The sequence below is a fragment of the Ruditapes philippinarum genome, unplaced genomic scaffold, assembly GCF_026571515.1.
Source record: "Ruditapes philippinarum isolate M1 unplaced genomic scaffold, ASM2657151v2 ctg10486_1_1_1_1, whole genome shotgun sequence".
Taxonomy (NCBI): Eukaryota; Metazoa; Mollusca; class Bivalvia; order Venerida; family Veneridae; genus Ruditapes; species Ruditapes philippinarum.
The window spans coordinates 11,865-39,336 of record NW_026860737.1 but is presented as its reverse complement, the minus strand read 5'-3'; the positions used below and the strand labels follow the sequence as shown (position 1 = coordinate 39,336).

General features: G+C 32.3%; 1 protein-coding gene across 2 annotated transcripts; it reads right to left on the bottom strand.

The window, feature by feature from the left end:
- Positions 1–521: 521 nt before the first annotated feature.
- On the bottom strand, positions 522–27,472 carry LOC132713210 (transmembrane protein 181-like). Of its 2 annotated transcripts, none has more exons than XM_060695698.1 (14): positions 26,810–27,472; positions 23,440–23,543; positions 22,019–22,092; positions 17,661–17,751; positions 13,240–13,379; positions 11,650–11,772; positions 11,314–11,394; positions 10,140–10,239; positions 5,383–5,510; positions 4,395–4,544; positions 3,976–4,078; positions 3,211–3,435; positions 2,843–2,909; positions 522–2,236 (listed from the first exon to the last, which is right to left on the bottom strand). In XM_060695698.1, the coding sequence occupies exons 1-14, from the start codon at positions 26,944–26,946 to the stop codon at positions 2,167–2,169; spliced, it is 1,593 nt and encodes a 530-aa protein (XP_060551681.1). In that variant the 5' UTR covers positions 26,947–27,472; the 3' UTR covers positions 522–2,166. The 2 variants fall into 2 exon arrangements, with proteins under 2 accessions (XP_060551681.1, XP_060551682.1); XM_060695699.1 differs by lacking the exon at positions 26,810–27,472 and adding an exon at positions 25,927–26,082.

Sequence of the window (27,472 nt, the reverse complement as noted above, 5' to 3'; positions counted from 1 at the left end):
TATTAAGCAGTTACATTTTATTTCAATGAATAGCAATTAGACTTTTACAAAAAGATAGATAAATATAGATATCTGTATAATAGTTTTTCATAATAAATTTGAAGTTGTGAATTGGATTTTGTAAAATATGGCCTAAAATATTAGAAACATAATTTTTCAAAAGTCATTCATTTTACTGATTTTGTACTTTAAAACTTAATAATTAGTATAAGTAAATATAAATAATTAGAACTTTAATGTTGATAAGTGCATAAATAAACAAATTAATTGATATTTAATATGATTCTATTTTACAATAATCTGGTAATCATTGACCAATAGAAATCCTGAGATTTGACATACAGCTCAGAAAAAAGTTTTATAACCTCAGGGCCAGACTTCCAATAGTCCCCTTTTCGTTACTGTATCACAAACAATGTATATCTATGGTACAGTCCCATAATTAAAACATATACCAAAGGTGGTCTAGTTAAATGGCCTACCAGTACATAGTGTACCATTTTTCATTCCTAATCACACGTATAAGACATTGTTTTTCTTTTCTTAACTGTTAAAATTTACACACTAAAAAAATCAAAAATAGTATGACTAGCTGAACTTCACTACTTTAATTTTCAGATTGCTTCCTCCCCCTTAATATCAATAAAAATATTCATTAAAACCATGTTTTTATCACAGGAAGCTATCATTCATTGCTTTGACTATAGGATTTGGTCACTAAAATTGCTATTTTCTATTGCAAAAAATCTTTGGATTATAATTGACGATACCATGGTACTAAATGCTTTGGCAAGTTGTAATAAAAAGGATTTACTGTACAAGTTCATGCAGGATAACACCTTTTGGGACACAAAGATTTTTGGCTATTGCTAATACGTTGCTCAAGAGAGAGATTGAATTTGTTGGGATATTTTATCACCATTTTGGAAAAAAGTATATGGTTGTTTTAAAGAGGTTATTGGTATACAGGAGGCTGCTCTGCAGGGGCTATACTGTACTTTTGTTTATTTGTTTTACTTGTATTCACACTTGCATCTTGTATTAAAGTACACATGGCTATCAAAGTTTAAGTCAAAGATTAATTCCACAGGCACATGTCACTTAGTACTATAGTACAAATGGCTATTACAGTTTAAGTCAATTGATTATCCCACAGTCACACCTCACTAACCTGCACTACTTTAAACTATCCCACTCTATTGCAAAATTATAACTATCACATTTGAAAAATATTCCAATTATTTTTTTTAAACCATAGGACATTATCACTATTAACTACTAAAATTAATCCTCAGTAAAAATAAAACCTCTATCTCTATATTGCACAATTATCACAAATTCTAGACATGAAAATTTCATGGTCACTGGGATTCAACACCATTAAAAACAACAGAAAAATATAAGGAATGTTATGCATGTCTTACATTGGTTTGAATAAGAAAACAAAAATTTCGTCTACAGTGTGGATTTCTGATTTTGTTACAAAAAAAAAAATTCACCAAAATTCAAATATGACTGTTACTCTAATATGATAAATGAATTTACATCTATTCATATGAACTAATAACATTTAATGGTTATTTATCAAGCCCACAATTTTTTTTATCTAACACCAAAAATCTAATAATTCTACAATTTCTACTTTTATCTATCTAACATACTGGCAAGCTTGTATCTTATAAATGTCAATATTCTTGAAAAATATTACATGTTGACAAAACAAATAAATGCAAAGGAAAAAGTATCACCTAATAACAACAACATTTCTTTTCTCAATTTTTGATGACATCACAGACACAAGACTGACTTTTTAATATTCTACATTTTATCTACTGTCCCATCACAGAGATTACATTTTATATTTTATTAATGATACTTAAAACATGACTAGTGTCCGGTCATATTGCAATAACAAGGGCACTAACTCTAGTCTAAAAAGAGCTTACTCTATTTAACAAAGGAGTTGATTCTTGCCGCATGGGAGATAACCTGTCACTTGAACCAAGAGTGCACATTTTTGTCATTGTCAAAAGAATTCTTGTCTCAAAGATGCTAACTCTGATAACAGATAAGTTAACTCTTGTTACAATGGCAGTAGCTCTTGTTAAAAGGGAAGTTACTCTAGTCACAACAAGGGTGCTAACTTTTGTCCCAAGGAAGGTAACTCTAATCACTGTCATATTTCCCAACAGCATTTGGTCTCACTCTAGTCAGCCCTATACTCTCTGTGTCAGATCTGGAAAAAAAAAACATGAAAATGATAAGAAATACAAATGAAAGGGAGATAATTTAAAGGCAATACAAATGTAAGGGAGACAATTGAAAGGCAATGCAAATGTAAGGGAGACAATTTAAAGAAAATTCAAATGTAACAGAGACAATTTAAAGAAAATTCAAATGTAACGGAGACAATTGAAAGGAAATCAAATATAAGGGGGACAATTGAAAGGAAACACAAATGTAAGGGAGACAATTTAAAGGAAATATAAATGTAAGGGAGATAATCCAAAGGAAATCAAATATAAGGGAGACGATTGAAAGGAAATATAAATGTAAGGAAGACAATCCAAAGGAAATACAGATGTAAGGGAGACAATTTAAAGGAAATACAAATGTAAGGGAGACAATTGAAAGGAAATACAAATGTAAGGGAGACAATTGAAAGGAAATACAAATTGAAATGTTACGGAGACAATTTAAAGAAAATACAATGGTTAAGGAGACAAGACTGTGCTTGAGTGAAAAGAAACCAGCTCATGAATGAAAATCAGTAAATGATATGCAATAAAAAACAACTCAATGTTTATAATATGGTTAAATTGAGATTTTAACTTAAACCTACCCATAATGCACCTCTTCATCAGAATCATTCAACATTGAAAGACCGGGATTGTCCTTGAAATGAGTTTCTGAAAAAAAACAAGAAAACATTTAACCAGACTAAAACAGAAAACTTTCACAATAAATATTATTACATGAAAACAATTTCTATGTTCCAAATATAAATTTCTTATTCTTTCATTCCCCTTAGAAATGTAAATTTTACAATTTTTGTCCAAAATAAATGAACCAGCATAACTTCGACAAAAAAGGTCTTAAATGTCAATGCCCTTAGGAATAAGCAGTAACAATCAGCTCTTCTGTGAAAGATCACAAATTTATGCTGGTAATATGAAATATGTCAATTATTGTGCACAGACGAAAACATACCAAATACTGCATTCGGTGAGGGCGAGTACACAAACGCCATTGTGTACATGTATGTATTCAACAACCCATAGAATGCTACAAATTCTGCCGAGTTCTCGTAGTGGGTAGACAACTCCGCAACAAAATTGTCCTGTAACGCGGCCCGCCCAAACCGTAATACTGTGATAGTAATGCTTATTGATAGAACTATCAACATTAGAAACGTCATGAACTTCAGTCTTAAATCTGAAACACAAAAAATATCACCTTGTATAAAAAAATCTTTTGGAATCATATATCAAGCTTTCCTTTGTAAAAGTATAGAAAAAGAAAAAAATCAATATAATTTCGGAAATTACAAATTTTGATAACTCTTCTGCGAAATTTTGACATAGTTATCGACACAAATTTAATTATACTTATTCCAGAAGTCAGTCCAGTGCTAAACCTGTATATTGTATTCTAATACAATTTTGGAAGTCAAAATACTACTTTTTTAATATATTATGCTACCTTTATGACAAAATTTTTTACATTTAGCCCTACTTTTAACAGGTAACAAGCATCTAACATGCTTTAAACCATTATTTAAAAGTTATTAAACATGTGTGCTGTTTGTACGTAGTAAATAAATTATTTATTTCTGAAGCATGATGTGCCTTTATGAGAAATATAACCAGCAGTAAAAAAAACTAAAATTAAACCAAAGTAAACAAACAACAAAAAACATTTATTTATTAATACTACATTTAATCAAAGCAAATATATGCGAGATGAAATATTTACCAAAGTATGGCATGGATCTAAGTTCAGCATACGCTCGCACCAACAAATACAGCAGATAGAGAAGATATACACTACCAACTATGAAGAAAAATATCTTAAAACCCTGAAAATATATCAACAATCTTTGTTGAGAAAGTGAAAGAAAGTTTTCAAAATCAAGCTTGAATAACGAGTTTAAACTTAAAGCTAAAACTTTGTATGCCTACATTTGGCATTAATGTGAAATGCAGTAACTGAATGGTGTAATACAGTATCACCAGTTGGTTCTAATGATATCTATTTTAGTATGTATAAATCACAACTTGTGCACAGATATAAACTGTGAGCTCAACATTATACTTTCATTACTACAAAATATAAAATGTGTCACAATTAATGACGAAATGTCAATTTTTTATAGTCTAATAAAAAGTACCTACCATAAAGTTGCTTGTATCAAGCCTGTAAAAGTATGTTGGGTCCTGTAGTTCATTGTACTCTTGCCAGGATGCCAAAGTGACCGCTGATATCCATATTAACCCAACTATCAATAACTTAGGAAAATAAAATTTCCAAAACCGTCTGTCAGTCTGAAAACAAATTTTAATTCACTGAACTTAGCATCAAAAAGAGGAACTTGCATTCCACAAACAAATTTTTATTCACTGAACTTAGCATCAAAAAGAGGAACTTGCATTCCACAGGAAAATGATTTTTAATTACTATATATTCAACAAAATAGAAGAAATTTTTTAATACTATTTTTTATAGGATTAACCAGTTTAGGTCAACAAAGACCTTTATCTGGATGTCACACAAACACTTTTATGCTGACAACTTTCCAGCTCTACTGGTGGAGGAAGACCTTGGGCATCTGAGTAAAACCACTGATCTTTTGTACACTAGTTGTTAAGCTTCCTCACATGAAAGAATTCAAAGTCCCTCATATGATTTATCATGATACTTTTCAATGTAAAATGATAAGCAGAAATATTTAAAGCAGCCTTCAGCTTTTCTAAAGGTTAAATGCTATTTTTAAATAAATCATTTCACATAATAACCAAATCAAAAGAATTAAGGTGGAAAATGAAATTTGCCGACAATAAAAAAATACATAAACAATAAGAAAACCCCTCGATACCTCTGATCTCCAAGTCAGCTCTCTATATTTAAAGTATATGTAAAGCGGGTGGTTTGTTCCCGCATCTTCTATTTTTAGAAACGTAGATCACTGATGCTTTATAAATAACTCTCGGGATGCTGTTTTGATAAAGGCTTAACAGTTTTTCCAATATAAAAATTAATGAAATACTTAGTTTGAGAAAACACAGAATTGTTTTTCCAACAGACAATTAAAGCTGAAGGCAGCTTTAAAATGTCATATCAAATAATGACATTATTACATCTTGTACACATAAATATCTTTACCTGTCTAACTCCATGGTATATACATAACCAGAATAGTAACAACCCACACAGAAATGATGCCTGAAATATCCCGTCAAACATTCCTGGTACCCAGCTATCAACAAGGAAAGTCAACGGAAATATTGGATCTGTAATACAAAAATAACTCATCTTTATTAAGTTAAAAAAATTGTTTAAGTGTATAAGCTATATATCTGATGCAAAAATTATTGTTTAAATTTTAAAAAATTATACTTCCAAAATGCTTGTATGAAATAAATATGGTAATCTTTTGCCTTCAAGGCAATTGGTGCATGCACAAAATCATTGCTAAACGGATTAAACCCTACTTAAAATAGCAAAATAATATTTCGTTGCAGAACATTTCATTCCGTTTATGTACATTATTCATGTGTACTGAATAACAGAGACATTCTATGATACAACTTTATCGGGAATCAACCATATAATAATGGAACCTGAATATAATTTTACTGTTGATAAATTTTATTACAATATTTCATCAGATATAGATTTATACCCTTTAAACATTACCAAATATGATATAAAAATTATTACATTTGATACATCAATAATAACTCATTAATACTTGAAGTAAACAAAAATTGTCATGCAAATTAAAGGCCCATTAAGCCCAAAAAATGCCATTTTCATTTCTTGAAGAAAAAAAATTTTGGTGCCCTTTTACAGCTTCCACATCTACTCATTAAACATACAGCTGAGCAGTTTTTGCTTCTTTTGTATTTTGGCAATTAATACAGTATGTATAGAAGTCCAAATTCCACTTTGCTTCCATTTTCCTACCTTTATCATAAATTATTTCTCATTCAGCACTAATTTCATCAGGCAATAAGCATCTCAAATGTCCTAAGTCAATAATTATCACATTATAAAATACATGTTTGCCCTTTATACAGAAAGAAAACAAGATTGCATTTGAGAAAAATGCTATGCCACCACATGGTTCAAATTTCATAGCTGTACATCAAAGGACAAGAAAGTAGGTCACATCATCAAAATCTAGGTCAAAGTTCAATTTTACAACTAAAACTGTGCACATGGTCAAAATGTCATTGCTGTACATCAAAGGACAAGAAAGTAGGTCACTGTCCCCTTGGGCAAGGCATAATTTTGACCCAAGGGTTTAATAACAATCTTGATACAGGTCCACCAAACAACATTTCAAGTCAAATATATAAGCTATAGCTTTCTCCCATTCAGAAAACATTTGTTTCATTTTCTGTTTTTACTATGTGTACATAATGAGAATCACTGCCCCCGGGCAGGGCCAATTTTTGACATTTGAACAACTTTGGTAGAGGACCTATAGATGATATTATATATCAAACATCAAAGCTCTATGCCTTGAACCTTCAGACAAATTTTTTTTTTTTACTATATGTACATAATGAAAATCAATGACCCCCGGGGCGGAACCAATTTTGACCCCAAGGCTATAATTTGAACAATATTTCTAGAGGTTCACTACACAATGTTTCATGCAAAATATCTTAACTCTATCCTTTGTAAATTTAGAGAAGATGATTTTTTAAGTTTTAACTATAAACATATAAGATAAACCTATGGCTCCCAGGGGCGGGGCTAATTTTGGCACAAGAGACAAAATTTGAACAACTTTGGTAGAGTACCTTAGATGATATTATTTAACAAATATTTAAGCTCTAAGCCTTGTACCTTCAGACAATAAGATTTTTTTTTTTTTTTATATGTATATATTGAAATCAATGACCCCCAGGGCGGGGGCAATTTTGGCCCCAGGGCCATAATTTGAACAATCTTGCTAGAGGTTTACAACACAATGTTTCATGCTAGCATTTGTCAATTGCTAGAAGAATTTTTTTAAGTTTTTACTTTATACATATAAGGAAAACCAATGACCCCTGGGGCGGGGCCAATTTTGACCCCAGGGCTATAATTTGAACAATCTGGGTAGAGGACTACCAGACAATGCCTTATGCAAAATATCTAAGCTCTAGGCCTTTTGGGTCTTTACAAGAAGGTGTTTTAAGATTTTACTAAATGTACATATAGGGAAAATCAATGACCCCGGGGCTGGGCCGATTTTGACCCAAGGGCTATAACTTAAACAATCTTGGTAAGGGTCTACCAGATGATGCATTATGCAAAATATCTAAGCTCTAGGCCTTTTGGGGTTTTTACAAGAAGGTATTTTAGGTTTTTACTACAATTATGTACATAGTGAAAATCAATGACCCCCGGGGGGGCCAATTTTGACCCCAGGGCTTTAATTTGAACAATCTTGTTAGAGGTCTACCAGACAATGCCTTATGCAAAATATCTAAGCTCTAGGCCTTTTGGGTCTTTACAAGAAGATTTTTTTAATTTATTCTTATGATTCCTTTTGGTTGCCATGCCAACCAGATTTCTGCATGGAATGAAATTCTTTGAACAACTTTGGAAGCCCTTCACCCAAGGAACAATCCTGCCAAGTTTGGTTGAAATTATATATAACACACACACAAACACACACATACACAAACACACAGGTGAATCGCTATATGCCACCGCATCACAGATGCTGCGGTGGCATAAAAATATTCATTTCTTAGGCTTGGTGTGCCTTTAAGAGTGCATGTTTGTTAGAAAAAGGCATCTACGGATACCCATGGCTGAACCATTAACATATAGAGGATATTTGTTTGTTTGTGTGTAAGATGAAATTTTATTTCATCGAGTGGGCTTTAAAAACAGTATTCTCACGAGTGGCGTAGCCACGAGTGAGAATACTGTTTTTAAAGTTCACGAGATGAAATAAAATTACATCTTACACAACAAACAAACAAATTTTATGCTAAAAAACAAGTTTAAATGAAATTTCCATAATATTAACATAAATATTAAAATCTGTTTCCCCATTGAGAGCCCCATTTCGTGCGAATTTCTCATTAAAAACAAGAAGCTTGAGCTGAAAAATAAGTCCGACAATCAACATTAAATGACAGTGATATTATTTATTTTGTTTAAAAAATATGAATGATCGCTTGTTTTAATAATAAAAACAAACAATGCGTGTAGGAGAAAATTCCAACCATCCATCCATATTTCTGTTACCTACTGCGAATTTATATTAGACCTGGCTTTGTTAAATGTAAGCGGCAGCCATTTTTTAAAGTTGTGTATTTCACGGGAGGAAAATAATTTGTGTTTGATTCAGAGGGATATCATTTGGAATTGTTAGTCATACACCTTTTTAAAAGAAAGAACACATATTTGAGGATTGAAACATGAAAAAAGCAGCTATGAAAATGGAACACTTGGAACTTGCTCGGAACGCTGGGTTGGTTTACTTGTTCTACGAGCTGTAGCTGTCATTGCTTTTCAATTTTTCATAAAGCATACGGCAGTTATTACTCGTAGGATACTTTAATATGCCCAAATGTCATCAAGAGCAGTTTGCATGTGGAAGGAATGTATTTTTCAGACTGTAAAAATGAAACAAAAAATTTAGAGACGAAATTTGGTGATTGGAATTTGAATGAATAGAAGTAAGTTTTCTTCTTTTTATTACTTTTGACGTTTAAGGTATTTATCAATTTCTGCTTTCCTTTTTCTTTAAACAGCCTGACATTGTCTGAATTGTCAGCAAAAATAAAATTGAGGTACCACATGGGGAAAATTTTAAAAAAGTAGTTTCGTCATTGAAAAAAGTGAAATTATATTTTGATAATTTTCACTGTGAAATTACCAAATATAATTTTCACGGATAAATCAGTAATCCACTGAAAAGCATAAAATAATAAGTTTATTTTATACAAATTTATTTTAGTTTGATTGTGTTGGAAGCTGTAAGCTTATTGAAACACTCTCGAATCCGTTCCTGGAACCAACCAGTACTGAGCAATGAATGTTAAGTTTCCTGCTCAAACAACGGCTTGCCCCTGACAGGGTTTGAACCCACGCGGTCAGCAATCCTTATATAACTAGTATGAAACGTTAACCACTCGGTCACCCCGCCATGTTATGGTACGTGTTAATAAACAGTGGGTATCCGACAATGTATAAAGGGATGCTTTTGAATCTTTTATTTAACAAAGCTGTAAAAGTAATCAAATATGTATAACATGATAAGATACAAACAAATTATGCATGCTTGATGTCTACCTCTGATCTGTGCTGATATATTTCATTGGAATATGGAATGAATTTCAAGAGATAAAATTTAGAAATTGTATAAATATAAATATCTGCATGTCTCAAGGGGACACTTCAAGTGAATATAAAACAAAATTTATAGTAATCGAACATATTTATGCAAGAAATTCAAAACAATATCTTTAACATCAAAATGTTCAATACAAATCTAAATCTATTGCTGGATTGGATTCAAGATAAATTGTTCTTTAAATTACTGTTTGTCTGGTTGTCACACTGATTCTAACACATATTTGGTTATGTCTCAGCAGTAGTAGGACCAACTTACCAGCTTTTCTGAATAACTGACCAGTAATTTACAATTTATTCGCAATCGACCGACCACTAACCTCACATGATTTCTGAATCAGCGGTGGGAGACAAATGACCATTAGACTCAATGTACAAGATCAGTGTCGACAGAGCCAACCCAAAGGATCTAACGGGTAATTCTAACAAATTTTCCTCTTATTAAACCAGTCCAGACTCAAAAGATATTTATATAAGGATTAAAGCTTGATTTAAAATTAAGCTTATGTTTAAACTAGATTAGGAATTAATTGAATAGATAATAAAGATTTTACCATCATAAAGAAGAAGAAGTGGCATCAGTACTGACATCCATTTTTGTTCTATTGACCAGTCTCGCATTGTAAACTTTCTCAATGAATGAGCAAATGAGCACTGAAAAATCATTAAATGGAATATTGATGAAATCATTAGTTAATATGTATAAATATGTATTATGACCATTTCTTGTCTGAAATATAAGTTAATAACCATAAGTTTATTATGGGGTCTATTATCATGGATAAGAATGAGTAAATGATAGGAAAGAATCAAATACTGTGAATTCACTTGATTTTGTAGACATGAAATTTCATGGTTTTCTTACAAAGAACATTTTTGTGGGTACTTAAACTCAGGGACTGTTTATTTGTCCTAAAGGTAAAATGTAAATAATGTGATGCAAAATAATCTTATAGCAGACCAAATAAAATTTCACTGGATCTTAAATTCATGGATTAACCTATCCATGAAAACCACTAAAATTAGTGTCCCACAAATAATAATGATTTGGAGTATCATACAGGTACGATGTGAATTTTATATATTTGTAGGTAATTTCTACCTTAGTCATATAGCTACAAACACCAAGGGTATTCAAATCTTTTACATAAATTCAGCAGGTAAAGGACTATACAAATGTGCCCTAACTTTTGCATCTTCGGCATTACAACAGAATCTGATTTTGAGGATTTCAACAAAGGGGAATATTCCCCTATGTCTGAACAATGGCAATATCTTCTATCTCTGAACAATGGGAATATTCCCTATCTTTTGTCAATGGCAATATTCCCTATCTCTGAACAATGGGAATATTTCCTATCTTTGAACAATAGGAATATTCCCTATCTCTATACAATGGGAATATTCCCTATCTCTGTACAATGGGAATATTCTTTATCTTTGAACAATGGGAATATACCCTTTCTTCGAACAATGGGAATATTCCCTATCTCTGTACAATGGGAATATTCTCTATCTTTGAACAATGGGAATATTCCCTATCTTTGAACCATGGGAATATTCCCTATCTCTGTACAAATAATAATTTTTTAAAGTTGTTAAAATTTGTACGTTTTGGTCAAACCCTGGAAAAAGGACATCTGGCATCCTGTAATTACCTTTTTTAGTCTGGAACACATAAATTTAAGTTGTAAAAAGTTTTATAAAAAAGTAAGATTATTGTCTTACCGTAGCTATAAAAGTGAACACAAGAAATGAAAACCTTAACCAAATCTCCAGCTTGGTAAAAGCTGTATTATAGCTCTTGAACTGTAATAGAAGAAAAAAATTATGTTCTAATTTAAATTTGAATAAAGGCCTTTTTACCCCTGTGATAATGTCACTCGTCAAAATGAAATATACAGAAATGCTTTTACAATAAAATTTGTAGTTAAGAGTTGATGCCATGATATGATATTAAGATAATAATTATATAAAATGTTTTATACCAATAGAATTTATATAGATCTGATTAGATTGCAGTATGTATCAACAGTATCTATGTATATTAGTACATGTACTTACATGGAATATGATATTTTTGATATCGAAGTGGGCCTGTTTCTCCAGACCATGAAAGTTTATATTGATGATGTAATATGTGTAGTCAAGATAGCCAAGGTGTAACAATATTAGATCATTGCATTCCTGAAATATACAAAATATATGTTTACAGAAAAATTTATACAATAAAATAAATATGCAAAGTAACCTAAGTTGAGCTACCACCATGTTTTCTCACTTACATAAAATGCATACAGGTAGTTCACAAAGCATTTTTTTTTTTTTTTGGGGGGGGGGGGGGGGGGTTACGTCACACAGACACAATTTAGCTCATAAGGCAACTTTCCAGTTTAATTGGTGGAAGAAAAGCTCCGGTGCTCCTCCACGCTCTGTGCATTAATTCAGGCACAAACAGGCATGTGGGTAGAACCACTAACATTCTGAAAACTAGCTGGACAGCTTCCTTACAAGGAATTCAAAGTCCCTGTTGGGATTTGAATCCACAGTGGTGAGGGATATAGGTAGCTCATGAAGCATACTTGAAAGTTATTCATATATGAGCCGCGTCATGACAAAACCAGCATAGTGCCTTTGCTACCAGCATGGATCCAGATCAACCTGCGCATCCGCGCAGTCTGATCAGGATCCATGCTGTTTGCTTACCAACTCTTTTACATGTAGAAAAACTGATAGCGAACAGCATGGATCCTGATCAGACTGCGGGGATGCGCAGGCTGGTCTGGATCCATGCTGGTCGCAAAGCCATTATGTTGGTTTTGTCATGACGCGGCTCATATGTTGTGAATTATCGTATTTGAAGATATCAAGATAAATTTAAACTTGGCCAGGAAACATTTAAGAGCTTGGTCAGACTGTAAGTATGTACAAGCAGACTTTGCTTGACATTGCTGGCAAAGACTATTACTTTTAATGTAAGCATTGGTTATACTCACTTAATTGGAAAGGGACCTTAGCTTTTTGATTTGGGGAAGAAGTATTGCTAAAATTGCTAATTTGGGAAGTAAAAATGCATGTTTAAGTTCAGATTGTTGGGAAAATTGCATGATTTCCATTACGAAAAGGCCATTGATAGAAGGTGAAAAATCAATGGTGAAACTAGCATTTAGTTAACCTTAAATGAATTAATTTTTGCTGTTTTCAGTAAATAATTATTTTTTTCATATTTCTTATAGGGTAATACTACATAATTATCTACAGAAGCATACTTCAAGCTATCTGGGACTTTAATTAGAACATTTGAATTTATTGTCATTACATAAATGACTTTGATTGTTGTTTGATACCAATGAGGGCTATCATCCAGTGACAAATGACATCTCCTTTAGGAAACTGTTCACCTATGTTCCTTGTTGCATAAATGTATAACTCCTACAAAAATGTAAGTTCAATATCCTATTATAATTTTGTTATTAGTTTTATACATCACAACAAATCTAATAGCCCTCTAATTTTGATCTGTTAGCAACTTCATGACGCAATGGAAACCTGACATGATATTCTAAATGGCTTTTATTGGCATTTATTGGACTTGAATGGCTGCTAAAGGCCTTTTATTAGACTTCAATGGCTTCAAATGTATTGAACTCTTACCTCTTTACATGACAACAACCTTGTTCTATTATGTGACAGCCCATCAAGTTTCGGATTCTCTGATTGGATAATACTTTCATCTTCTCCCTTGATTCCACCAATGAAAACACTCACAGTGAATGATTGTTCTATTTTTGTTCCTGGGCAAAAATGAAATTGACTATATATCAGATGGTAATCATATTTTAAAACATGGACTGATGATATTGTCAAAGTACAGATTAACAGTCTGTTTACTTGTTTTTAAAGTAGCAGGCTGCAGATTCATGTTTATTTTCATGAAAATTTTGAAAATGTATTTAAACATAAAGTACAAGGTGAACAAAGTAATTTACATACTGCAATCGGCACTTAAAATCCATGCAAATTATCAGAAAGACGTCAAATATGCACAAATAGTCCTTACTGCGTTAGTAAAGCAGTAGAAATATGGTGATATACCGGTATTCTGCAAAATCAGTCTTTAATCACTTGTAATGTGTATACTTTAACTTGTATCTTTTTACCTTTCTTTCTTAGAACATTTTACTCAAGTTTGATTTTCTTGAAATATTTAGCTCTGACATTTGAAGGCATGCAGCTATCATAAATACCATTGCAAACCATAAAAGCCTTTAGTCTTTAGTACATGTATATAGCATGTATAGTATAGCATGTATAGCTATGACTGTTTCAGTTAATAAAAATTAAACATAAGAACACCAATCAAAAACCAATAAAGACATCAATGATGAAAACTCATCATTACAATTTGACTAAATCAAATTGCAATAAAAAAAAATGTTTTACAAACAATAGTCTGTTTTGATGACATAACAAGAGCTGTCGGTAGGACAGCAACGCTCGACTATTCTTAGTGCTTGATAGTAAAAAAAATGCTTGATAGAGGGGTCATGATGGTGAACAAGTGTGCAAAGTTTCAAAGCCATATGTCAATGGACTTTGAAAATATTTGAACTATTACAAAAACTTTAACGTAAATTCTAAGTCGAAAAAAGGAATAATTCTGTCAAAATGCTTGATAGAGTTACCTCCTCCTGCTTACAGGTTGGGGTCATGATGGTAAACAAGTGTGCAAAGTTTCAAAGCCATATGTCAATGGACTTTGAAAATATTTGAACTATTACAAAAACTTTAACGTAAATTCTAAGTCGAAAAAGGGGCATAATTCTGTCAAAATGCTTGATAGAGTTACCTCCACCTGTTTCCAGGTTGGGGTCATGATGGTGAACAAGTGTGCAAAGTTTCAAAGCCATATGTCAATGGACTTTGAAAATATTTGAACTATTACAAAAACTTTAACGTAAATTCTAAGTCGAAAAAGGGGCATAATTCTGTCAAAATGCTTGATAGAGTTACCTCCTCCTGTTTACAGGTTGGGGTCATGATGTTGAACAAGTGTGCAAAGTTTCAAAGCCATATGTCAATGGACTTTGAAAATATTTAAATATTTGAACTATTACAAAAACTTTAACGTAAATTCTAAGTCGAAAAAGGGGCATAATTCTGTCAAAATGCTTGATAGAGTTACCTCCTCCTGTCTACAGGTTGGTGTCATGATGGTGAACAAGTGTGCAAAGTTTCAAAGCCATATGTCTATGGACTTTGAAAATATTTGAACTATTACAAAAACTTTAACATAAGTGGTTACGCCGACGCCGACGCTCGGGTGACTGCAATAGCTCTACTTATTCTTATCGAATAGTCGAGCTAAAAATAAATCATAATTACTGTATAAATAAATTTGTACAACACTTATAATATATGTAAAAACACTGAAGTACATTATTATATCCTTTGTGCTACTTCAATTCCATCATTTTGAGAACTATCTTCCAGTAACATTAAAAACACAATATTTTTCTAAATTTTGCATTTCTGGTAAAAATCGTCCAATTTTGATGATCAATACTAGACCAATATAGCAACTTGTGCAAATGCCACTGTATTTCAGACATCTACAAACTTAGATATAATATTTAGCTTTCTTGCATATCTGACAGTATTATCTACCATTTACACCGGTGCTTGAAAAACCTGTCTTAGACTTCCCATGTAAGACAAGTCTCATGCTTTAAATGATGTCATTGCCGTGTGCCTTTTATGAATGAATTGCCTTCTTAGAATGATGTCATTTTTCAGTTAGGAATGAAGTTTGTAAGTTCATACACTACTGTAAGAAACTAGAACTATCACTAAATGTGATTAATACCCCCACAAGTCTGCTTCGGAAATGAGGATGTTACTAGTAACAGAATACCTTGTAAAAGAATTGAAACATAGAGTTATGGTTGTGGGCAATTAAAGATAATTGTGGTTCATGTATGTTGCATTTCCTTTCAATGTGGTTGGCCATTGATGAAGTTTAATTGAATTACTCTGTAATAAGTCCAGAAAGACAAAGAAAAAGAACAAAGGGCAATAACTCTATAAATACTTAAGATAGAGTCATAGTTCTTGTGCACTGCACTTCCTCTTATTGTGCTTGACCATTGTATGAAGTTGTTTTGAATTCCAACCTGTACGTTTTAAGTTATGCTCCGGACAAGGAAAAGTATCAAAGGGCAGTAACTCTGTATTTTGTCAAAATGGATTTATGGCTCTTGTGCACTGCACTTCCTTTGAATGTCCTTGACAACTGTATGAAGTTGTACTGAATTCCAAACAGTAGTTTTCAAATTATGCTCTGGACAAGGAAAAGTAACAAAGGGCAATAACTCTATAACTAGTCAAGATGGAGTTATGGTTCTTGTGCACTGCACTTCCCCTTATTGTGCTTGACCATTGTATGAAGTTGTTTTGAATTCCAACCAGTAGTTTTCAAGTCATGCTCTGGACAAGGAAAAGTAACAAAGGGCAGTAACTCTGTAATTAGTCAAGATGGAGTTATGGTTCTTATGCACTGCACTTCCTCTCAATGTGCTTGACCATTGTATGAAGTTATAATGAATTCCAACAATAAGTCTTCAAGTTATGGTCCAGACAAAAGAAAGCAAAGGAAAAGTAACAAAGGGCAATAACTCTGTACTTAGTCAAGATGGAGTTATGGTTCTTGTGCACTGCACTTCCCCTTATTGTGCTTGACCATTGTATGAAGTTGTTTTGAATTCCAACCAGTAGTTTTAAAGTCATGCTCTGGACAAGGAAAAGAAACAAAGGGCAGTAACTCTGTAATAAGTCAAAATGGAGTTATGGTTCTTGTGCACTGCACTTCCTCTCAATATGCTGGACCATTGTATGAAGTTATAATGAATTCCAACAATTTGTCTTCAAGTTATGGTCCGGACAAAAGAAAGCAATGGAAAAGTAATAAAGGGCAATAACTCTGTAATTACTTTAGATAGAGTTATGGTTCTTACGCACTGCACTTCCTCTCAATGTGCTTAACCATTGTATGTAGTTATATTGAATTCCAACCATTAGTCTTCAAGTTATGCTTCGGACAAAAAAAAGAAGGCATTTGAAAAGCAACAAAGGGCAATAACTCTGTAATTACTTTAGATAGAGTTATGGTTCTTGTGCCCTGCACTTTCCCTTATTGTGTTTGACAATTGCATGAAGTTGTTTTGAATTCCAAGCAGTAGTTTTCAAGTTATGTCACGGACAAGGAAAAGTAACAAAGGGCAATAACTCTGTAATTAGTCAAGATAGAGTTATGTTTCTTACGCACTGCACTTCCTCTCAATGTGTTTGACCATTGTATGTAGTTATATTGAATTCCAACCATTAGTTTTCAAGTTATGCTCCGGACAAGGAAAATGCAACAGTCAAAAAAAAAAGCAATGGAAAAGCAACAAAGGGCAATAACTCTGTAATTACTTTAGATAGAGTTATGGTTCTTGTGCACTGCACTTCCCCTTATTGTGTTTGACAATTGTATGAAGTTGTTTTGAATTCCAACCAGTAGTTTTCAAGTTATGCCCCGGACAAGGAAAAGTAACAAAGGGCAATAACTCTGTAATTAGTCAAGATAGAGTTATGATTCTTGTGCACTGCACTTCCTCTCAATGTGCTTGACCATTGTATGTAGTTATATTGAATTCCAACCATTAGTTTTCAAGTTATGCTCCGGACAAGGAAAATGCAACGGACGTCTGGACCGACCGACCGACCGACCAACCGACCGACCGACCACAGGGTGACTCCTATATACCCCCCCAAACTTCGTTTTTGGGGGTATAAAAAGTGCGTAATGAAAATATCAAATTTCTGTTCCTAAAATTTTTGACATGTAATATGCAAGAAAAAGAATCATTATCATATACATACTGGAATATTTAGCTTTGGGTTACTGTCTAGTGGAAACTTGACAGGGTCTCGTTACTGCCAAAAATAGCTACCCTCGAGCTAGATATTCCGGTCTGTACCGGCAGCCAGTGTAAGATTCTTATAATAAACAACATTAGATATGTTATACATACCAGCTTTGTTATCTGTTATAATGTGAGCAATCAACCAGAACTGTTGATGAAATGTTGATAAAGGTGGTGACTTTAATGTGAAAGGCCCTGTCTGTAAATATAAAATATATAATTATACTATATATTTAAAAAAAAAAAAACAGTAAAATAAATACTCCATCACAACAGAATATTTCAAATGTTGTGTACATAAACCAGTCTGGTTGGTGTGAAGGGAACATATACATAAACTAGTCTTTAAAAAGAAATAAGTCTGGAAATGATATCTTGACTTTGATTAAATCTTTATGTTTATTCTGAATCTCCATTCGAAATATTAGACAGGGACGTGACATCAAATTTCAAATCTTTTGGTCTAAGGATTTTACTCACTACAGTATTCGAGGAAGTCCCTTTATCCGCTTGCAGAAATCATGATCACAAAGTAAAATAATATACTTTTTTTCGCTGATTCTTACATTTTTCATTCATTATATTCATAAATAGGTGGTAAGACAATGATGTATTAAACGTTTTAAAGTTCATTCCGATGGGTGAAAAGGCAAGATTTTAGCATATGATCATTCCAACGCCTTGTCTGGTATATACCGGAATATACAACGGTATTCTATGTGGTGCTCCAACACTTTTTTAGTTATTTATCCTAAAACTGGTAAACCATTACAAATGTAACTTGTAGACCAGTCTAAAAATCCTACACAGTGTAGAATGATTCATAAGTGACCAATGGCATTGATTTATGTTGAGGCTGGTTTTTGACTTTCAAAATCTACAGCATCCATTTAAGCTTAAACTTGTGCACTATTGTTATAATAAAGCCTTGAAAAAATAATAGTAATAAAGTCTAGGCTATTTTAAGCTCAAAAAATCAACATTTCACATATCTCCACAAAAACTTCTTTACAAATCTTGGGTGTAAATTAAATTTTCTCTCAGAAACTTTCTAAAGCAATTACCAATAATGTCCGATAAAATAAAGTTTTTATTTTCAGCTGTTTGAAATGAAATTAAACTCTAGCTATTTATCTCTTTTCCCCGGAAATCAATATGTTTCACAAATTTAAACTTATTATAAAAGCCCCCCCCCCCCCACACCCTCCAGAAATTGATTCAACTCATTAACTTAACAAAAGGAGGAAAATTTAATTAAAAAAATATCACTCAACTAATCAAGTACAGAACTAACCCAGACCATTAATTCTTTTAAACTGACATGGTAATCCAATTCCAATAATAAACATAATTCCAATAACAATTTATTAAGCTTTATAGATATTATACCTAGAAATATCTTTCGCATATTTTAATAGGAGTTGTTAAAAAAGTTTAATGTTCTATGTATGACAGTCCCAAGAGATTTTCTCCAAGTGACCTTAATTAATTCACCGTTTCTTACAAATGTTTAGTTATTTCGAAATTAAAACACCTTTAAAGTTAGATAATTAAAATCATATTTTAAAGAGGCATTATGTTAAAAGATATTTGTAACAACATCGTAAAGAAGCTCCAATGAGTTCCAAAAGTGTAATAACATAAAATCTGAATTCCTTTGAAGATCAACTAGGGCACTTAAAATGGAAAGATAAGCAAAAGATAAGAAATTATCTCTCAATAACTTTAATATCATATTTTTGTATGATTCTAATGCAGATCTGAGTTAAAAGCATTCTAATGTTTTGGATTTTTGGTGCATTTTTCACTTATAAAAATTAAGAAAATAGAAATTTTTCACACAAACCATTGGTCCAGACCTACATCAAATGGTACATACATTTTTATGTAATTCTCATAAAAAAAAGATTTGCAGTCTAATCATGTTGAAAAAAAAACCTAACTGGAGTCCCTTTAAATCTATACACTGTAACATAATATGTAAATGTAAAATTCTATAACCATTCTATCAAGGCAATGTTCAAGAATCTCTTGACATTATAACAAGATTAACCGATTCTTGCACATCTTCAGTAATTATAACTAAACAACATAATCACACTTGCATATTATATCTAGACAGTCATGTATATACACTATATATTTCCATTACCAACAGTAAATGTTCTAATTATGTTCCTAGAAAACCAGGATTGACCCTTGCAGGGATAAAGCGGTAATCAGAATAGATTTATTTTCCACACATGGTCTTGTCACATACAATCTATTCTATATCATTCAGAAATATACTATGTACAGGATTGTATAGTATTTCTTGTGCCCTGAAATCAATAGTTCCAAAGGGCGTATTGTTTTTGGTCTTTTTGTTTGTTTCGGTTTGTTTGAAAAAAATGTACTAAAAATAGTCATTACAAAAATAACTGATGAAAGAATAGGAGAGTGGGTTCATTTCTCTTATCTGACAAAAATCCACAAAAATCTTTCACCTTTAAAGTCTTTCTTACGGCTATGGTAAATGAGCATTCAATATCTGAAATCTCATAGCAAAAATAAAATCATGGCTTTAAAAGTGAGCAAACCAGAAATGAGTTTGCTATAAATAAATTATACAGTAAGCCACTTCTTCTTGAAAATTGACAAAAGTGGAGCCTTGGGAAATAAAATAACCTAACATGTTTTGCACCTTAAATAGCTTAAAGCAAAACTTTAATTCTCAGTGCCATAGTTCAAAATTACATGGAAAAAAGACCTGGTGGCAGGTGCTTCACTGGGAAATAAAACACACTGACATGTTTTGCATCCTCAATTGCTTACAGCAAAACTTTAATTCTCAATTCAATAATTTATAATTCTGTGGAAAAAAAGCCCTTGTGCTATAGAAGAATAAAGAATATTTTGCATGTCTAAAGGCATGTGACAGAAATACAGACAATGTTACTATTATCAAGGGGATAACTGTCATAACAGTGCTGTATAGAATGCCAACAACATGTCAGATATTATCTTCAACATGGCACTGTCTGAAATTACATGTGCTCAATCCCGCTATATTTGTACTTTAAGCAACCAAGAAAAAAATCCAGATTAATCTCGAAACATGCTTTCTTCTGATGCCCTTGTTTGTGTTAATAGGTATCTGATGATAAATTTGTTGAGTTTTATTTTTTTTCTTCTCTTTTTTGGGCAATTTGTTGATTTTTTTCTTTCTTTTCTTTAGCATTTACAATGTAGTCATAATTTAGGGTTTAGGTTGAAAAGAAAATCATATATCTTTAAGGGTAGTAATATCTATGGACATATTTTTACAATATTCATTTAGTAAATTACAATAAAATTAAAATGTTTCCATAATCGCATGGTCCATTCTTGAAAGAGTTGTAACATAGAATGCCTCTGTTATCTTAAGACAGTTAAAGATGCATGAATATTTTAGTGAACAGAATAAAATGTCCCATAACAAAATATTATGCTGCTATTTAAAAAGAGTTTAAACTTTTTAGCACTGATTTTGTGCATGCATCACTTGTTCTTAAGGAATTTTTTTTTTATACATGCATTTGGAAGTCTTTACAAAAACATGTGTATAACATTGAGCACATTTTACAAATTAAGAAACATTCATGAAGCCAGAGGTGCAGACCTTTTAGGACCAGCAAAATAAATTGTCAGTAATGCCCTGGTTGACAAGTGAAATATTTCCAGTAATTACTATTAATATAAAATCATACAGACAAGTAAAGAAATGCTTTAGATGAAAATAACAAGTACCGTCCATTTCCAATTATTAGATGCTTTTTTGAGACTCTTATTTCAAATACAGAGTAGGGAGTGCATCTTGTAATTGAAAACTACAGAAAAACTAAGTGTAAAATTTACAAATTTGCAATATCTTGCTATAATTTCATGTTATCTACCTAATCACTGAAACCATATTTTTCCTGTCCTGCCTTTCATTATACAGGAATGTCAAAGATCTCATCCATAATTCTAATGCAACTTTACATATGATTATAAATATGCATAAATGACAACACATATTTATATTTGAAAGGAAGCCAAGTAAAACGGTGTATGAAAATCAAGTAAAATATCAATTAATGATATTTAACAACATAATAAATGCTGCATCAAGTATTAATCCTTTCCATACAGTCAATTAAAATTATGCAAAATGAGTTTGAGGGAAGCTTTTTGTGACAAAATAATTTTTTAAATTAAAAGTAACTAGAGGAGTGGTGGCCTTGTGGTTCAGGTGCCTGCCTCTAAACTAAGGGATAAGAGGTTTGATCCCAACTGGGGTCACAATTATGTATCCTCATAATTATGGCACCAGTACAGGTTGGTTACCGGCAGCTGACTAAAGAGAGGTTCAAATGTCGGTGTCAAGCTTTCATTTCAAGTGCACTACAATAAATATGTTTATAAAAACTATGAATGGTAAAAAAGAGATTTTTTAATGAAAATACCTTCATATCAAGACCACTATCAGGTTGTGTTAGGGCTGAAAGATTGTGTGTCACTGTATCAATTATAGGAGGCCCTGAAAATAAACAAATTCTTTTATATAAATGATTCAAATTCTATAACAACAGGAAGTCAAAACAATGTCATGCTACCATTATTTTTAATCCTGGCATAATCCCAATTGTATCTCGGTATCTGCACCTGGTTGACCCTGTTAGCTTCGTTAACTGACCTCAAATTCATCACTTCAAGAGCTGAGCAACAATTGTTCTTCTGTTGACACAAATGTGACTTACATATGTGTCTAATGATTTATTTAAAAGAAATTGGCAATTTACATAAAGAAAACCATTGTTGCGCAAGGATAGCTCATTTTTTCTTGATGGATATAAACCTGTCAAAAACAGTTCCGAGCAACTGATAAATGGTCTGCGACTATCTCAAATGCACCATAAAACCCCACCTGTTACCAATCTTTTGTATTATTAAGTATATATCTATTTTCCATTGTCTGATCTTTAATGTTGTTGCAGTAGCGTAATATATTTTTTATTCATTCAACTTGCTTTGTTCATAAACTACCTTTACCATTATTAGAAAATTGATTAAAAAACAACAACAGCAGACAATCTGTTTACATAGTTCATTAAAGTTGTGCCAAAAATTAATTAAAAGGAATTGCATATACGTCTTAAAACTTTCAAAGCCTAATTTCCAGAGCTAATTTTCTTAATTACCCTGAGGTGTGCATTATCATTCTGCAGGGAATACAGATAAAACTTTTTACCTGTTGAATTGTGTAATGTTCTTGCTCCGTCCTGATATTCTAACTATCTACTTAACCCTTAACTTCAAGTGGCTGCATTGCCATGTGGTTAATGCAAATCTAATGATTGCTAGCCAAATGGGTTCAAACCCCATCAAGGGCAAGTTGTTGTTTCCTTTAGCAGGAAACTTTACACTCATTGCTCAGTACTAGTTGATTCCAGGAACAGATTTGAAAGTGTATCCATAAGCCTATAGCTTCCTATACAATCAAACTAAAATAAATTCTGTATAAACCAACCATTAACCTAGGGTAAAGAGCCACTGGCCGGCAAACACTTTCATGCATTCTGACCAGGCTTTATACTGTTGACTGACCAACTTCACATATTCATCTTGATATCCCCAAAACTGATCATGGACTTTTCCAAAAATGGAAGCTGAGCAAGTCCATTTAAGAAAATTTTGGTTAAAATTAATAAAATGCTTAACTCTGAGCAACTGGCAGTATAAAGTTTACTCATTTATTGAAGCACATCTGAATTGACTTTATAATACTGGCAGCAGAAGTTATCATCATCACTACTGCCACTGGCCCTCTAAAAATTAATTATTCCCCATTATCAACCCCCCTCCCCCACCCCCAGCAAACACTCACCTGCAATACCAATGAGGACAGTGATACCAAAGCAAATGAAGAAAATGAAGAACACAAGCACAAACTGACGTTTGTTGAGGGAATACAACCTCATCTGAACTGATCTGAAAATAAAACCAAGCAAGAATTATTGCTAAATTTTAATGCTTACACATTACATAAAAAAGAGAACTGATAAAATCAGCAAGCCAAACTTAAAACATCAAACAATATTGACAAATTCACATTTTAGCTCTCTTTCTTATCTTTTTACCCTTTCTCTAACAGTAGCACATTGGCTTAAAGGAAATTTTTTAGAGCCACACAAAGTGAGATATCTGATCATGATTTTACAAAGCTTCAATATATTACTATATCTTAAGCACTATGACTATGTGGAAAAAAGTCACATTCCTGATCCTGTAGTAAATTATTCATGAAGTAAATATCTGTGTGACCTCTTTGTAACTTATGCCTATAATCTGAAGATACAAACTCATTCCATCAAAGTTGTTAACAATACACTTGCAATGCTTTTTTTTTTACTATGGCTTTTTAGTTGTTTCTGTATCAAAAAGGCTAAAATTGTGAAGCCACCAAAATCTGATCAATTTGCCTGGAAGTATTGTATTATTTACACTGGTGGCCGAGGTTAACCTGTTGGGAATAATTCAGACACATGAATTGTTTCATGTTTATATAAGCAATGTTTCAAAAATCAAATTAGATTTGGCATTATCAATAATAAACAACTGAAGTTTTCTTAGTTGAATTCCTCCAGACTCCTGCTAATTCTTATGAAAAGTTTTAAAAAAATAGAAAAAAGTAAAATATTGTTAAGGGAACAAAGAAAATAATTTACACATTGTAAACAGCACTTACAACCCATGTAAATTACCAAAAAAGAGATCAAAATATGCAAGAATAGCCCTTACTGCGTTAGCAATGCAGCATTACTAATGCAGTAGAAATATGGTGAAAAATACTTCAAAACTAGTCATTAAATTATTAAACGCACATTACATGGAAATTACATGTATTACTTTTATTTTGAATCTTTTTACTATTCTTAAAAGCTCAGTACATTTTTTATCAACGTTGATTTTCTTTCATCTTGAGGCATGCCGGAATCAAAAGTGATAAACCATTGCCACCAGTTTCTAAGTATAAGTACAGTTTATTTACAGATTGACTTTAAACTTGGGTGAAAGTTGAAAATGTAAGAATATTCCTGACTTTATCATTGTTTATAGCTTTACATAGGAAACAAATGCTTTAAGGAGTCTGGAATTTCCTGAATCCAGGATATAAGGCCCTAAAAATGTTCATCTTGCTCTATTTATTAGTATTTTCTCTCACTGACAAAGAAAGAATAGGAGATAATGATTCATCATTACTGCTACTTGTTTACGGCAAGAATTCTGACGTAAGCTTGTGAATGAAATACTTGTCAATAGTAACTGACAGCTTTTCCTATTCCAGGAAACTATTTTCTGTTACATACATCTCAAACATTAGTGTAGGTTCTCTCATATTAAATAATATGTTATACTGCAAAGAGACTTGGATCAAGCTCATCTATAGTGACTTAGAAGCAGAAAAAACAACAAAATATTGTCTATTTTGTAATACTGGCTTTTTACTGCCACATCTTAATTAATGTACAGTAGTCCTATAAATATGATGTTCAGCTTTGAGTTATTTTTACTTTTTTGCAAAAAAACTTAACATGATCTATAACAAGCCTGTAATGTCTGATGTATTGGACTAGCCTAAAACATTCATTATCAACGGTCAAGTAGCTTAGCAAGAATAAATCAATATGCCCAAAGGTGTAACCAATGCTCAGATGGTGGAAAATATTTCTACAGCTATGCAAATGAATCATTGAAGACTACAATGTCTTCTTGACTTAAGACCTTCTGTTTGTCCAATGAACAGCTTTTGTCATATTTAATATATCATAAGATAAACAGACAAACTTTCCTATGAACAAACTAAGAGCTTAAATTTTGAGAAAAAAAATGAGTTGAGCTAGTGGTTATTTTGTATCTGTCTTAACTGGAGTTGAACTGTGAGGCCAAAATTTGGTCCATGATCAACGTCTTTCTTTATTCCAATCTATATTTAGAAAAGAAGATTGAAAGTTTCCACTTATCAGGGCTGCATGTAAATTGTACATTAGAAGATAATAAAAAAATACACCAACAATTCTTGAAGAAAAATTTTCTATGGCAAATTAAGACTAAAAGATTTTTATACAAACATTTTGAAATAAAATGCTAGGAAAAAATAACGAATATTAACATAATCCATTTCATTTTACCCTGATCTAATTTTAAAACATAAATAAAAAAAGTGGCGTGTTATTGGTACGAAAAAACTAAGTACGAATACGGAATAGTACCAAAAACTGAAAAATTTCAATGGCAATTTTGCTGATTATCACTAGATGGTAAATTTAATGGCAGTACTGTCAAATGTAAAAGTGTAAGAATTATTATTTACTTTTCAATGTCTGACCCCATCGTTATTTTCTATATTCACATAATCACTAAAACTCTTATAATTTTTGGTGATGTTTATGTTTTGATTTACGACGAAAACAGATGACGTTCATGTATGGACAGCTTCACATACTTTCGCTATAATATTAATAAATTCAAATTGGAATGTTCGGGTACCAGACCACTTAAAGCGGTGTAGCCATAAATTATGTTATACAAAATTAAAAACTGTACAGTTAAACCTGTTCTTAAGACCATCTGGGGACAACGACCACAAGGAGATACTATCAACACAATTTCATTTTCTAATTTAATTTATTGTATAATAACGCAAGTTAAGATTTTATGGAAGGCATTGTCAACAAAGATCATATTTCCATTACTGTATCCATGGCACTTTCGCTCTGTGCATAGCTAGTAAAACATAAATGTATTTATACATGTCATTTCCTAGCATTACGAGCCTGTTAATGATTACGTCAGGACGGGTAGGGCTTGAACTGTTCGGACACTGGCACCTAGCGAACATGTTATTACGGTCTTTTCAACCGTGCAGCTCCCCGAAGGTTCTTTGCATACATAACAGCTTGCAAAGTTATACTATGGTGGAAGTTTTAACATCTAGGTATTCAACAGTGTTGAAAGACATTACACATATCTTAATAACATTATAGTTAAAAACCTTTAAAGCATCCTGGTCCATCATTCCTTAGGTAAAATGGAATGAGAATAATGTTCAGCAAAAAAAAAAAGATTGATATGACATTAACTTCCCAGTTACCGTGTCATTGCCTATTTTTTCAGTTTTAAACATTTAATTCCGAATCCTCACTGCTACATAAACAAATACTGAATACACCGACCAAAACATTGTACAAACTCACCTTTCACATCGATCGTGCTTGTATGTTGGTGCTATGTATTTTCCAAAAGCACTGAACACGTCCGAAAACTGAGATAAAAATGCACGTGCATTGTTACCCCATGACGGGGGCTTAGAAAAGGAGTAAGTCACATCCATGGTTTAATTTTTTTGGCGTTGCTTCTTCTTTCTCGTAAACTCACAAATGACTCATACACAATTTATAATTTTTTTCAAAGAATACATACAAAAATAGTATTTAACCAAAAATATCACAAATAAATCCTTTTTACAGAGGTTATCGCTTCAGCGGTATAATTCGGACTTAAAAATGATAAATTTACAGGAAACTTAACGTGTTTAATACATCTGAACACAGCATAACATGTTTACTCCATTAGATAACGATTTTTTCATTCTCACAGACAACTACCCTCCTAGCAGCAGCGCAATATGTTTAGAAATCGGCACTCGTAAAGCTTTCTCTACTTTGTTCTCGTGCCAAAGCATGCATGCATTTTATTTATTCCCCGTAATTCCTTCTTATTCTTTTCCTTTCAGAATAACCACAAAGACTATATGACATTCCAATATTGTTTCTATATTTTGATAGCTTGACAACACGTGACTGCCATACTTGTTCCAGATTCCAATATGAGACGGTGCTTAATCGATAAGGTGGCAC

What these genes read in the sequence shown, in the direction of transcription:
- LOC132713210 (XM_060695698.1), bottom strand. Translation starts at nt 26,946, where the DNA reads ATGGATGTGACTTACTCCTTTTCTAAGCCCCCGTCATGGGGTAACAAT. An exon ending in TGTTCACTTTTATAGCTACG is followed by an intron (nt 10,240 to 11,313) that starts GTAAGACAATAA and finishes ATGATTTTTCAG; the next exon opens with TGCTCATTTGCTCATTCATT. An exon ending in ACTTCTTCTTCTTTATGATG is followed by an intron (nt 5,511 to 10,139) that starts GTAAAATCTTTA and finishes TTTGTATTACAG; the next exon opens with ATCCAATATTTCCGTTGACT.